At 27.3% G+C, this 16,525-nt stretch overlaps 1 protein-coding gene across 1 annotated transcript; it reads right to left on the bottom strand.

Moving 5' to 3' along the window:
* Nucleotides 1-14,286: 14,286 nt before the first annotated feature.
* Nucleotides 14,287-16,314, bottom strand: LOC145114232 (protein FAR-RED IMPAIRED RESPONSE 1-like). The gene is made up of 4 exons (XM_079050236.1): nt 16,157-16,314; nt 15,928-15,979; nt 15,213-15,638; nt 14,287-14,907 (listed from the first exon to the last, which is right to left on the bottom strand). Exons 1-4 carry the CDS (start codon nt 16,312-16,314, stop codon nt 14,287-14,289), a joined length of 1,257 nt encoding a protein of 418 aa, XP_078906362.1.
* Nucleotides 16,315-16,525: the final 211 nt, after the last annotated feature.

Raw genomic sequence — 16,525 nt, forward strand, 5'->3', positions numbered from 1 at the left:
CATTCTTGAAAGTGTTAGTCATTCTTGTTTCGTGCTTAAATAGCTTGTACCTTTTTGATATACTTTGCCTTTTTGGCGTGGTGAATCTCAATTATCATGAAATTATCTTTTAATTTCCATCCATCATTGTAGTTCCAGGTAACTTTGGTGCATTATGAGTAGTCCTGAAACAAAACATGTATCCAATCATAACCCAAAACTTTCTATATCATTATCAATCAGGTATTATTCAAATTCCAATGCCCTAAATTGGTTTCACCTAACTTCCATGTATTAGACGCAATATAATTACTCTCAAAATATCAGTTTTGATTGTTTTGTGTAATAATTATAAAAACACAAAATCGCTAAATATGAATCCATGTGTTTCAAATTGAAACGAGAGAGAAAATAACATGCACAGAAGAAAAATACATAAAAACCCTTTAAATATGGTCACTTGTGTGAAGTAATTATAACAAACAAAATTATAATTATAACCAATTAACCATACTTCTGTTCGACATTTCATCGCGCCTTTAAGGCACACTCTATATCATCACAGATTCAATCAGCTATCACCCAAAAGTCCAAATTAATAACATTTCATGCGATATAAACATCTACATACACACACTTATACATACATAAATAAAATGTTAAATATTCCATGGATTTATTTTCGTTCCTAATTTCCAGATGAAAATGGCTTCCATTGAAACTTTCAGAAAACATAATTGGTTCATGTAGAAATCAAAAAACAAAAAATAAGTTCCATTAACATGGGAAAATCATAATACAATCATCTGAAAGAAAGAAAAGAAGAGAAGAATACCATATATGGAGAAGGACTCAAACGAAGATGTAAGACCATATGAACTTACCTCATGTAAAGTGCAATCAGAAAAAGTGTTGGAACCTAGAAATTCTTGACCATCCGTCCACCATCCGATCCAAAACCCATTAGTTTATGCCTATTTTGATCAACGTCACAAACCAAATCGCTATAACCACGACGAGTAACATCACTTCTATCCCAAACCAAAAACACATATATAGGTTTACTGTGTTTACATTTACATACTCAAATGATTTCTTATATCAAAACAACAATGTCGATGAATACCAAACCAATCAAGGAACAGAGGGTTAACATGATTGATCTACAACGCTTATTAGATGTATGGTTAAAATGGAAGAACTTCATGGATAAAGGCATCGATATTGGAAGAAACCCTAGAAGTTGTAATTAATCTAGGGTTTTTTATTTAGAGATTGAGAATTGTGATTTAAGATCAATGATCAAATGGAAATTAAACCAAAGGTGAGTGTTATTGGGATCAAGAAATAGTCATTTAAAAAGAAAAATAAAACTAATCAGTAACTATAGGAGTTTATTATTTTAAGTTATTTTATTATAGTTTTATTATTTTATTTTGATTTATATATTTATCCTTTTAAGAATTATTAATTTTTTAATTATTACTGAATTCTTATTGATTCCAACATTCACAGAATAGATGCCAATCCACATACGAACCTATATATATATATATATATATATATATATATATATATATATATATATCCTCATACCCATCTTAAATAATGATATGTGTCATATTTAATAAAAATAATAATATTTTAATACACTTGTATAACACATGTCAACATTTAACATGTGGCAGAGAGAGAAAAGGGAGGGGTGGGGCGGAAATGACGCTGGAAAGGGGTTTTCTTTAATTTTTTTCCTCTTTCCTTTTGCCCATTTAACCTCTAAGCAATTAACATTTGCCGGAAAATGTCAAAATATCGCACATAATTACAAAAATATCATATTATCTCACGAGATATTGACGATAAATAAAATGAAATCTCAACCTTTTATTTTTTCAATCATGCGGTAAAGATTTGTCCTCGTAGTCCTCACTTATTTTTGAATCATCATTCGATCCAACCTATATATATATATATATATATATATATATATATATATATATATATATATATATATATATATATATATATATATATATATATATATATATATATATATACATATATATGAGGGTTCAATTGAGAAAAAAAATGTTGAGAATGAGGGAAACAATCTCAGTCACACATTTATTTTGCTACAAAACATTTGGGCGTACCGACGCAATGGATAAGGGTAAACGTGTGTTTTCAAACTAAACATCTTTCCTTAAACTATGTTAATCATTTATTTTAAATATATCAAAATTGATAATTTTTTATTCTCTATAAATATACATCCATATTGATATAATTTTAAGATAAAATAAATTTTTTAACTTTTTATAGTTTCAGCTACCGTTATTCATAAGTGAATAAAAATATATCAGACTTTTATTATAGTACATTCGTTATTCACTAATGAATAAAACATATGTTTAATTTTTTATTACAGTTTAAGTATCATTCATATATAAATATAATACGTAATAAAGTTTTCTTACATAAAATATATATTTTACATCATCTTTCGTCAGATATTATATTTATATATGAATAAAACGTGTATTAGCTCTCGTCATTTGTTATATTCATATATGAATAAAACATTTATCATATTTTTATTGTAGTTAATTTGTTATTCATATATGAATAAGTAGTATGTTAATAAAAGATTAAGGGGTCGTTTGATAGTTGCTGACTGGGTTAGAAGCTAATTGGGTTAGAAATTCTGACTGAGTCCATATCTGACTGAGTTTATGTTGTTTGATTATTTTTCTGACTGGCTGTGCTGAATGATAAAAATGACCATTCTACCCTTTTGTTCTATTGCAACTCAATATACATAACTAATCACTTGTAGGATCCATGGCTAACATTTATGCACTATAGATCATTTCTATTTTCTAATGGCATGCCATGAGCAACGTGAAACATATAGATTCAATTTTTTTTATTTTTATAAAAAGTATGATATTATTGTTCATATTTTTTAGAAGATAAAAACTAAAGGAAATATAAAAACACATACTATTAAATGTTAATCTCGAAACCAACAAGCTTAAAAAACAACTTACAACATTGTTTGTAGTTAATGTACACAAAATTAATAAGAAAACATAAACCAATCTTCCTTTTTAAAATTAAATGCCATATCAAACAAAATATTATTACTCTTCTCTCACAACCATTCAATATCACAAAATACATAACCTAAATTGTAATAAAAAAAGATCACATTTTGCATAAAAAGAGTAGAGCACATCATCACGTTTATAGTACAAGACTCACATCACCGATTCTCAATAGCCTCTGGTGACCTACAGTTAAAACCAACAAAAAAAATACATTGGCACTAAGCATGTATGTAATGGGAAGCAAATTCACATAAGATAATCAATAATAAAAACATGATGTTATCCTGGACATCTGATATCAATTTTAGGCCCTTCATCCTTATCAATTTTAGGCCCTTCATCCCTGTTGATATAATCACACCCATCAAAAGCACACAAATATGATGACTTGTCATTTACAAGAATATAATCAAAAAAGAATCCAGAGATATGAAGAACAACAACAAGGACCAAGGCTGCAAAATCACCATTAAGACAAAATAATTGTCAATTATGAAAGTACCTGGGGATATTATAATGAGGGTGTGAGTAGGGGAAAATATAGACTCATTTTAATCAAAAAGTTTCATTTGAGCATTCCATCAAACACTTCATGTGCAACTAGAGTTACAAACATATTTAAAGGATTAATAATATGATGATAAACTAAAGTGATATTGGTATTTCATAAAGACTAATAAAATTGAAGAAAGGAGAAATACAACGTTAAAATTTGATAAAGCCATGGTGTTTCTATCTAACAAAAAGATACATACAAGGCAGAAAAATCAAACCAAACATGGCAGGAAAACCGAACAACAAAATAGGTTAATATGAGTTACTGGAAGAAATTGCGTTTGGTCGGAGGTGGGCATAGGTCGGAGTTGGGAGGAGCTACTGGAAGAAATTGTGTCTGGGGAAGGAGAAGAAGAAACTGCATCATATGTTAGGATAATGAGAAGGGCACCCTCAGTGGTGGTGCTGGTTGTAGCAGCGCCCGTGTAAAGGAGGGCAATCAAGGAAAAAGACTCAGTCAGCTAATATTTTTTTCAGGACCGAGTAAGGAGCTGGGTCAGCTGTCGCTGACCGAGGCAGTCAATTTCAGACTCTATCAAACGGTCTGACCGGACCGAGTCAGCCGAAATTTGCTGACCGGACCCAATCAGCTCACTATCAAACAAAGCCTAAGTGTTTTGAATAATTGAACTACTTATTCATATATGAATAACAAATGAAGTGTAACAAAATTCTGATAAATGTGTTATTCATATATGAATATAACTTGTGAAGAGAGCTAATACACGTTTTATTCATATGTAAATATAACTTGTGACGAGAGCTGATGTAAACTCTAAAAAAGTTTATTAAATGTTATATTCATATATGAATGATATTTAAACTATTAAAAAAAATATATTCGTAAGTGATTAACGAATGCACTGTAATAAAAATCCGATGCATTTTTATTCACTTATGAATAACAAGGGCTGAAACTATAAAAAAAAATTCATTTTACCTTAAAGATATATCCATATAGATGTCTATTTATAAAGAACAAAAATTATGAATTTTGATATATTTAAATTAGTTTTTCGATAAAAATAGCTCCTTAAAAGTTATTTAAAAAAACAAAAAAAAAACTATGTTTTTGTATATATTAAGGTAATGATTAACGATACATGTTTTGTTGGAAAACACACTTGTATTCATTTCACCATTCCGCCGCTACGATGAAAGTTTTACGGCAAAAATAAATGATTATGTGAGAATAATTTCCTCACTCTCAAATATTTTTTATTTTTTCAATTTAACTTACCTCTCTCTCTCTCTCTCTTTTTCTCTCTCTCTCTCTCTCTCTCTATATATATATATATATATATATATATATATATATATATATATCTTGAAAAGTTCAATAGAAAACCATTATTAATCAAGGAACCAATGAATCGATCCAAAGCGTCGAAATTTAAAGCGATCAACGGCAAAATGAATGATTGTAGACTTTTAGAATAGACACATATGCATCAGATTAAAACAAAATTCACTTCATTTTTTTCGTTTAATTTTTTTTAGACTATGTTTTTTATCGAAAAAAAACAACTAAATATACAATTGTTCATAATTTTTCATCCTATTTTCATAGTGATCCATATTGATATACAAAAATGATTTTTTATTTAAATAAAAAAAGCTCACTTTTTTTTTGAAAAGTTAATGTCTATTTTTTATCGAAATATTTAATAAATATATCAAAATTCATATTTTTGGTACTCTTTAAATATAGATTCATATTGATGTAAAAAAATGAAATTTAAATTCAGATTCACAATGTGAATCTGCTCATATTCACATTGTGAATCTACTTAGATTCACATTGCAAACCTGCTCAGATTCATAGTGTGAATAATAGTAGTCAAATTCACATTGTAAATTCTGAAAACTAAATTATATGCAGTTCTGATTCACAATGTGAGTAAATCCATTTGTTGATTTTATAAAACTAATTTATTAGTAATTAAAACGTTAAAATATTATAAAATTACGTTGAAATATATTTCGATTCATATATAAATTTCACTAAATTAATTTGTGAATTAACAAAAAGTCGAAATATTAAGTCAAATTCACATTGTCAATGTTAAAATTGAAATATTTATAGTTCAGATTCACAGTCTGAATATGAACTGATCGAAGTTTTTTTAACTGATGTTTATGTTTATTAACATAGGACAAAAAAATTTAGATTTTTGGTATAGTTAGTTTTTTTTGGATAAAAATAAACTTAAATATTAAAAATAACCAACAAAACGAAGTGGGTTTTGTAAAGAGGACGAAAAATCGTGAACAACAGTATATTCAGAATTTTTTTTTTGATAAATGGTTATATATATATATATATATATATATATATATATATATATATATATATATATATATATATATATATATATATATATATATATATATATATATATATATATATATATATATGTGTGTGTGTTCAAGTTCATTTGAGACCATGCTAATTTTGTGAGACCGTGAGACGCAATCTAAAAATAATTTTAAAATGTAAAATAAAAGGAAAAATCCGAAAATTATTTTTTTAATTATCATTTTCGTCACCTTAATTACCTAAAAAAATAAAAAAAAATTACCATTTTTTTTAAATACGTGAAATATTCTAATAGAATATTACACTGTAAATATTCTAATGTGATTTTCAGAATGTTAGAATATTCTACTAGATTTGTCAGATATGTAAAATATTCTAATATTCTACTATAATATTCTAATATATTTTACTAAAATATGTAAAAAAAAGGGTATTTTTTTTATTTTTTTAAAAAAAAATTTGGTTTTTTTTTTTTTGGAAAAGATAAATGACGATAATAATATTTGAATTTTTTTTATGAAAATTTTCAATTATTTTGCATTTTAAAAATGTTTTTTTATTTACAAAATGAGTGGTTACGACTGCGTCTCACGGTTTTACAAAATTAGACTGTCGCACAAAAACCTAAACTTATATATATATATATATATATATATATATATATATATATATATATATATATATATATATATATATATAGAGAGAGAGAGAGAGAGAGAGAGGGTTCAATTGAGAAAAAAGGTTGAGAATGTGGGAATGAGCTTAAAAAACGTGCGGTGGCAAACTTGTAAATAATCAAAACACATTAATAAGCGGTGGCAAATTTGTAAATAACCCAAAAACATTAAACTGTTAGGGCACTTCAGTAACATCAGCATACGTCAAATCTCAACAGAAATACATCATTTCCCTCTTCGATACCCCATAACACGAAAACCATTTTCAGAAACATCGATAAGAAGAAAACCATTTGAAGAAGCATCGATAAGAAGAAAACCATTTGTAGAAGAAAAATGTCTTCGGATGAAAACATGAACGAGCCCATTTCATCATTCTTGACAGTGAAAGGTATCGGCGTTTTTTCTCCAATTTTTAACTATTTCTAATCATTTCTAAAAATTATCACTTCATTACTTGAAATTTTTCGTAATCTTCGTTCATTATTACTTGATTTAAAACTAAAAATATTGTTTTCACACTGTTCATTCTTCAAAAATAGGTTGTTTACTTCATTTTTTTGTGATAATCGTTCATTCTCGTAATCCTCCTTCGTTATTACTTGATTACTTGAAATTTTTGTAAGAATCATCCATTATTAGTTGATATATAAACGATTTTACATCATCTCTTCATTTTTCATACTTATTCAAAACTATTCTGTCAAAATATAAACGTTACTTCACATTTCGCCTATTTTTCCCTAATATTAACTACTTACACTTACAGAAACAACACCAACAGTGAAGCATACATATAAACGAAAAACAAGAAAAAATCAAAAAGGTAGATCTGATTAACTTATATGAGATTTCACTTAAAAACACAACAGAAAATGAACATACTTAAGATAATTTTGTTTTTATATGTTTTGTTTACTTCTGAACACAAGCAAAACTAATATTCAAATGTGAATACAGCAAAAATGACTTATATATGTTCTATTCACATATGAATATAACAAAACATATTGATATGTGAATAAAAAAATGTGAATATATGTGTTTTATTCAAATATTCATTTGTGAATATGTTTTGTTATATTCACATATCAATAGAACACAACTTCCTGTCATACATACATTATTCAAATGTGAATACAACAAAAATGACTTATATATGTTCTATTCATATATGAATATAACAAAACATATTAATATGTGAATAAAAAAATGTGAATATATATATATATATGTGTGTGTGTGTGTGTGTGTGTTTTATTCAAATATTCATTTGTGAATATGTTTTGTTATATTCACATATGAATAGAACATAACTAGCTGTCATACATACATTATTCAAATGTGAATACAACAAAAATGACTTATTTATGTTCTATTCACATATGAATATAACACAAAAATTTCATATGTCAATAAAAAAAATGTGAATATATATGTTTTATTCAAATATTCATTTCTGAACATGTATGTTATATTCACATATGAATAGAACATAACTAGCTGTCATACATACATTATTCAAATGTGAATACAACAAAAATGACTTATATATGTTCTATTCTTTTGTGAATATCAAACTCATTTATCTTCTACGTACTATTGAATGAAGGTAAGAACACTAACATTTCCGATAAAGATTCACCAACAATGAGAGAAACAAGATCAATGCACAAAAATCAAAAAGGTATAAAATACATATCATAGCTTTTAAATGAATATCTATATTCGTTTATGAATATAATATATTTTCTTTGTAAAATGTATTTCAAAATTATTAATCTTCTACTTACTAATTCATGAAGGTAAGAAGATTTGTACTTCTGATAAAGACCCCACAACAATGATAGAAACAGATTTGAAGAGGAAAATGCGAAAGGTACAAAATTCCTATCATATCTAATATATTCATATATGAATAAAATTGTATATCTTAATTATATTTTTGTAATAAATAAATATTAATCAATCAACGAGCATATATCATATTCATATATCAATAACTTATTCAAATATTATATGCTTTCATTTCCCAGATAAAAAAGAAACAAAAACACCAAAGAAAATAAAGCATCAAAGCAGAAAAAGTATATCGAAAAGGAAAACTCCTGAAAAACGAGAACTACATGATTTAGACTCTGATTTTGAAAGTAGTCGTCCATCAAAAAAGGCAAAAAAAAAAGGAGTCACCAATCAAGAAAGACAAAAAAAACCAGTGGTAAAGGAATTTTACTCAATGAAAAACAGATGTTCACCAGAGTCATTACTATCTATAATCCTTGGGTTGAGCAAAGAACAAAAAGAATGTGTAAGATCTATGGGTTTTGGAGCTTTATTAAAAATGAAAATCACAGATATACCACTGAAGCTGGGATTTTATGTTCTTCAAAAATTTGATTCTGAGAGAATGGTGATAGATATTGAAGGAAAGGAACTGAAAGTAACAGCAGAGTCTGTTCATGACATGTTGGGCATACCAATTGGTGGAACCATACTTACACAATTGGATCAATGGCCTAAGGATGATACAAGTTATGGTGAATGGAAGCAACAATTTAAAAAAGATTCAATCATCCGACTGAGTGCAATAAAAAATGTTATTGTTTCTACCACACAAGTATATTTCAATTTACAATTGAACTTCTTAGTTCTTTTTGTCAAGACGTTTTGTGAGTCAACATCAATGGGAAGATGAAACATGTTTCCTTTGAGTTATATTTCAAGAAAAACAGATATCAGCAACATAGACTGGTGCAGCTATGTTTTAGACTGTCTTGTCAGAACAAAGAACTCATACATACCATACTCAGATACCAGCTTCTTTGCTGGACCTTCAACTTTCTTGGTGGTAAGTTTTTATAATGTTTATACTCAATTTTTAATAATATTTATTATTCATAAACTAATAGCACATATTCATATATGAATAATAAAAATATACTTCTTCACACGTTATGCTTTACATTACTTATTCATATATGAATAAGTAAAAACTAATATTTACTTGTTCATATATGAATATCAATTAGTTATCATTTATGTGCAGTTGTTCTATGCTGATAACATCCGCTCAGAAGCTTTAACGGTAACACGTAAACGTCCAACAATTTGTTATTGGAGTTTAGAGAAGATTAGATATCGAGAGACATTTGAACAAGAAAAAGGTAGATTTGGACTTGGAGAATTAAATGAAGAATTTGTTAATGAACAAGATGAAGGAGAGACAAATCTCGAAGACAGTGATTCTGATAAAGATGAAGCTCATTCTGTTGAGGTAATTAGTTTGAACATGTTAATAATATATGATTACATTAAACTCTAATCATACTTCTTTTTATTACATAGGCATATGAATCAAAAATATCTAAAATGCTTAATAGTTTTGAGAGGATGAAGGAAAAGCTGAATTCAAAGCTCAATGACGTGATAACAAAGTTCCTTGAAAAGGAAAGTTTTAGGATTTTCAAAGAAAAGATGACAAATACAATTGTTGAAGAAAAAACTGAAAGCACAACACTTTTTGAATTTCCAAGTAATGAAACTGGAGTTGAAGGTATCAATTCATAATGGGTCAAAAAACAAATGATCAAGAAGAAAATTAAGATGATGAAGGAAATCGAGAAGAAGAAAATGATAATGATGGAAGTCAACCGGAAGTGGATTACTTGCTTGATTCAAATGAAGCAGAGAATGAAGGAATAAAGAATGATGGAGATAAGAATCAAAAAGAAGGTAAAACTGAAGTAAAAGAGAAAGATGGAAAGAACAATGAAAATGACAATGATGAAGAGAAAAAAGATCATGATGCTGAAGAAACAAATAATCATGAAGAGACTATTTAACAAACTGAAAATGAAAATTTGTTGGATAAAGTTGTTGACAACATTGTGGATAATGTCCTTGGAGTTGGAATTTCAAGTTTAAATAGTCAAGAAGATGAAATCTGGAATGACCCTGAAATGAAAACTATTTTGGATAATATTGATATAGGTAAATTTTGTCTTACTTTTATTTTAAAAAAAATATATAAAAATATTAATAAACAATAACAATTTTGTTTATTAAATTTTGACCAGTGTCACCAATGAGTAGAAGTAAAAGTAATACTCTTGCAGAAAAGGAAAAATCAAAAGGTGCACATGAAGAAGGAAAAGAAGTTGAAAAAACAAACAGAGATGATACAGGTAAATGAATGATTTAAAATATATTACAATATTTATATTGATTTTTTTAATAACATTGTTTATTCATAAGTGAATAATACACTATATAAATGAGTAAAAAATAAAAAAATATTCATATATGATGTATATGTTTCAGGCAAGGAAAACTCTGAACATACAAATAAACAAGGAGCAGAAGCTAAGAACACGAAAGATGGAGGTGAAAATAAACAAACAAAAATTGAGAAAAGAAATGCAGAAGATAAAGGTAAATAGTTGAATCACTAATAAATGAATATAATAAATTTTATTTTTCACAAATAAATAACACAATATACAAAAAAATAAAAACAATATAATATTACTTATTCATAAATAATGATATGCATTACTTATTCATAAATGAATACATTACTTATTCACAAATGGATAACTTAATCAAATTTCTTTATCTTTCAGGAAAGAAAAAGTCAGAAAATGAAAACAATGAACGACAAAAAGCTGACAAAACAAAAGGGAATGAAGGAGGTAACAATTTGGAAAAACATTTCAAAATATAAAAATAATATTATAATTAACTTACAACTATTTACATGATAAATCTTCTGGCATACAGATACTCATGCAAGTTTTAGTTTAGGTCTCAGTCAAGATTCAGATCAAACTTCAAGTAAAAAATCTAATGAATCTTCACCAAAAAAACCACTTACAAAGAAACAAATCAAAGACCACAATCAGAAAGTTGTTATCAGATTAGCAAACAAAAATGTTCTTAATCCAAAGCCAATCTCTGTAGCAATTCCTATTGAAGTAGAACCATCAAAGCATGATCTGGATAAACCAAGAGATAAGAAGCTTGCCGATGCTATCAAATCACCTTTCAAATGCATAATAATAGACACAAAACCTAAACTGACACATCAGGAGAGTATTGTCTGTGAGTGGTTGTTCAACTTGCAAGGGAATACATCGCAAGTTACTTTATTTTATAGACATCCCTATATGATTATTATATAGATAATAATATATGACATTTTGATTATATATTTGCAGAGATGTGGTTGTCCAGACAAAATATTGTTAGGTAAAAGAAAGAGCATTTATGGAAAGTCCATATGCAAGCACAAAGATTTTTGGAGAAGTTTTAGACACTTGGGCTGATTTACTTAACCACCAAGAACTGGAAAGGGATTTTAGAAATTCACCATACAGACTCTTCTTGAAAGTTGCAGTTTCTGTAAGTTTATGTTCTAACCTTAATTTCTTCTTTATTGATAAATGAATACACCAATATGATGTATTCATTTATGAATATTGTATTTTTTTTACAACTGAAATTCACATATGATTATACCAATATGATGTATTCTTTAATATAATTATGTATATTCAATTGAAATTCACATATCATTATGTATTCATCTTTGAATAAAAAAATCAAAAATAAATATATTTAGTATATACTTATGATTATTATACCAACATGATGTATTCATTTATGATTAACAATTGACTAATACTTTAAAATTATATTGGTTACAGACTGCTTATCTAACTTCAACATTGTCTGATGAAAGAAAGTATGAAAAATTCAAGGAGAACTTTCATGACAGTACCGATGGGTACAAAAAAAATCTTGAACATAAAATATATTGACATGGTATGTTAATTAAACTTGTTTTATATATATATATATATATATATATATTTATCAACAAAATACTTACCATTATATAAACAGGTATTCTTTCCAGTTGTTAGAAGTGCTCACATTTTTGTGATTGTCTTCAACTTAAAGAAACCATCAATTGAAATTCTGGACAACAGTGCAGTTGAGGGGGATTATGAAGGGAAATACGGAGTACTATTGAAACCTTTGGTATGTACCGAATTCACAAGAACATAAAAGAACCAATTTATTACATATCCAACTTTTATTTTATTTAATGATCAGAAAAATTTGTTTGTGAGATACTTTAAAGAAATAAACCATCCAAGAGCAAATGCAATCTCAAAAGAAAGTATCACACCCCAACGACTTGAAATGAAATGGAGAACAGTTAAAAACAAAGTTGATTGTGGGGTCTTTGCAATGAGACATATGGAGACCTATATGGGACAACCACTCTCAAAGTGGAAACCAAGACTTCATAAAGAAAGTGCAGTTCAACAAACTACTTTAGAGAAGCTCAGGCAAAGGTATGCACACCGAATGCTAACTTCTGAAATTAACATGTTTAAGGCTAAGGTGTTAGATCTTGCTGAAAAATATCAAAAAATTGAATTCAAAGTGCGTACTGATCATGCATATAAGGCTATGCAAACAATTCAAAAAAGGTTAAAAGAATATTGATGACTGCTTGTGATGAAGTGTGATGCTATAGAACAGTTTGTGTTGAAGATGAATGAATTTGAAGTACAAGTTTTAGATGGTTTGTTAAATGTTATTGAACATCATTTAAATAGTTTGTGAAATGCTTATGAACAGGTTTTATAATCTTGTGATAAATGATTATGTAATAGAAACAAGTTTTCTTATTTCTGTCATTTTTTTATATTCAAATATTTTCAAAGTTTATTTCTGCTTATTCATAAATGAATACGAATATGATATATTCATTTATGATTAAGTTAGTAGTAATATGTCGGTATAACAAATTTCATATATGAATATAACAAATTTCAGATATGAATATAACTTATTTATTAGTAGAAACAAGTTAGCTTATTTCTGTCATTTTTTTATATTCAAATATTTTCAAATTTTATTTCTGTTTATTCATAAATGAATATGAATATGATATATTCATTTATAATTATATTCAAAGTAATATGTTAGTATAACAAAGTTCAGATATTAACATAAAAAAGTTCACATATGAATATAACTTATTTATTAGTATAACAAATTTCACATATTTATATTCATTTATATTAGTTTACATACAACTTCAACATCTGTCTTGATTTTCAATCCCGCGGATGTATAACCACTCTCACTCTCAAATTCCTTCAACATCATCTGTTGTTTCTCATTAAACAAATCCAATTTCTTTTTGTCATCTTACACATTTGTATTCATTTATGAATATAACTTATTTATTACTATATGAATATAACAAAATTCATATATGAATATACATATTTGTATTCATTTATGGTATATACATTTCTCAATTTTATTTTAGTTTAATCATAATTGAACACAAACATGTTATATTCATTTACCTTTAATATGTAAATAATAACATCTTTAATGATAAATGAATCCACATATTATTGATATGGTATTATTCATTTATGAATAATTTACCATATAAATATAACTTATTTATGATAATTTAAAAAACAAATATCAACATATCAATTTACCGTATCAATATAAATGTGTATTATTCATGCATGACTATTATTGTTTATTGTTTTTATCTGCATATATTCATAAATGAATAAAACCAAAAAAAAAAAAAACTAAAAAATCTCTAACTGTCTTTTGCTGATTTAGCAGCTCCAACTCTTTCTGGACAAGTACGTAAATTGTGTGGAACTCGTTTTCCATATCCTGAACACATACTATGTTCTTTTTTAGAATTTTCATATGCTACTTCACCTGCACTTGGAATTATTTTCTTGATTCCAGAACCTTTATTGCTTTGAACTTCAGGAACATGAATATTAATCTCTTTTGGAATAGGAATAGTAACACCCAAAAGCTTGCATACGACTTCACCATCTGTCTTGCTTTTCAATCCAGCAGATATATAATCACTGTCAAATTCCTTCAACATCATTTGTTGTTTCTCAGCAAACAAAATCAATTTCTTTTTTTCGTCTCTTACAATATCCAAACATGTTTCAAAACTATAATATGAATCATTCACTAGCTTTACATTCTCACAATCACTTGAATCAGATTGAAGAGAACTAAAACGATAATTTCTTGATATCACATCCTTTCTCCATCTTTTCAAAATGTACCTTTCAGGAATTTCTTTAACACCACATCTCATCATTATTGTAAAAGCATGTCTGCATAAAACACCCATACGCTTAAAATGTTCACAACTGCAATTTATTTCTTTCTCTTCAGCTTTTATTTCAACCTGATACAAAACCAAAATTTACACATTTACATTCATATAAGAATACTCATACAACACTCATATATTCATATATTCATATATGAAAATATGAATATTCATATATTCATATGAGAATATTCATATATGAATATTCATATATTTCATAAAAAACTAGTAAATTACCTTAAATTCATTTTTAAATTAGCTTTTACTGTTGTTGTGCTGCACAATGTAAACTTCCCAACCATCTTCAATACCAACATATGAGTATGTACAGAAAAACCATGCTTTATATATTTCTTTTTGCACCTCAAAAAATAATGTACTTGTATAACCTTTGATGCTTGCAGTTCTATTTCTCGAGGTGTTTGCGTTTTATATGATGCTTTCTTTGATGCCTTATCAAGCTCTCGTTGAGTATTCCTTTGCTTTTGAATGACAGTGTCGTAATTCATCATGAAATTCAAAAGTAAGTTCCCACTTTCTGAGTATGTATTAAAGTATGAATTCATACTCTCTGACCTCGACGTAGTCTTCATCAAACCACACATTGGAATATCACTAAAATATCCAGGTATCCATGACTCACGTATTATAAACAAGTCTTTAAACCATCTTGTGTCTTCAAGATTGAATTCCTTCATAAGCAAACCCCACTTCACCTCAAAAACATCAGGTTTCATATTAATGTCCCAAACAAGCTTCGAAAACCTTTTTCTAAAGTCTGCGTTCGTAAATAAATCATCTGATATCTGTATTAAAACAAAAATATTCATAAATGAATAAATAATAATAAGTAAAATAACAATCAATATTCATTATATAAAAATAATACCTTTTTTTCAACTTTTTCATTATATGCCACATACATAATCGGTGCTTTGAATTAGGAAACACATTCTCAACGGCTTGTCTTATTGCAGCATCTTGATCGGTTAAAACAAGTGTTGGTTCTTTCCCACGAGTTTTAAGAAATGCTTTAAGCAACCAAGAGTAAGACTCAATGCTTTAATTGCTTAGCAACCCCGATCCAACAGTAACCGATTTTTTATGATGGTCAATAGCAGTAAATGGAACAAAAACCATTCGATACCTAACACACAAAAAAAATGTTCATTAAAGTCAATTTTGATGTATTCATAAGTGAATATAAAAATATTCATCTATGAATACAACTACAATATTTCAACAATAAAAACTGAACATTAAACATAAAGTTAAAAATATTCATATATGAATAAGATATAAAAAAGTAGATAGAATAACTTACTTGTTTGTTCGGAAAGTCGCATCAAACGATATAACATCACCAAATTCAGCATAATATGCCTTCTCCATTTCATCAGCCCAAAACATACAGTCCAAAACATCGTCTTTACAATTAAACTCAAATGAGTAATTTGGATAGTGAGCTCGACGTTCATTCATTGTGTTTACTAGACATCTTTATAACCAATAACCCTGTTGATATCTCTCCTTAAATTTTTTATAGTCAACTACTTTGGGCTTTACAAACTCATACCTACCTCTCAGACTTGCCCTCAACTTATGAGCCATAGTTGGACCTATTTTTGATGTGGAAGCACGCACAATAAACTCTTTCTGAATATGACATTTGCCTCGCTTTTTTTAAATCGCT

This window comes from Lactuca virosa, chromosome 5, assembly GCF_052849685.1.
Source record: "Lactuca virosa cultivar CGN04683 chromosome 5, Lactuca_virosa_CGN04683_v6, whole genome shotgun sequence".
In the NCBI taxonomy this organism is placed as follows: Eukaryota; Viridiplantae; Streptophyta; class Magnoliopsida; order Asterales; family Asteraceae; genus Lactuca; species Lactuca virosa.

Excerpts from the sequence above, each read along its gene's own strand:
- LOC145114232 (XM_079050236.1), bottom strand. The coding sequence starts at position 16,314 with ATGAATGAACGTCGAGCTCACTATCCAAATTACTCATTTGAGTTTAAT. Across the intron at positions 15,980-16,156 it reads GCGACTTTCCGAACAAACAA|GTATCGAATGGTTTTTGTTC; the intron begins GTAAGTTATTCT and ends TTTGTGTGTTAG. Across the intron at positions 15,639-15,927 it reads TTGACCATCATAAAAAATCG|ATATCAGATGATTTATTTAC; the intron begins GTTACTGTTGGA and ends GTTTTAATACAG.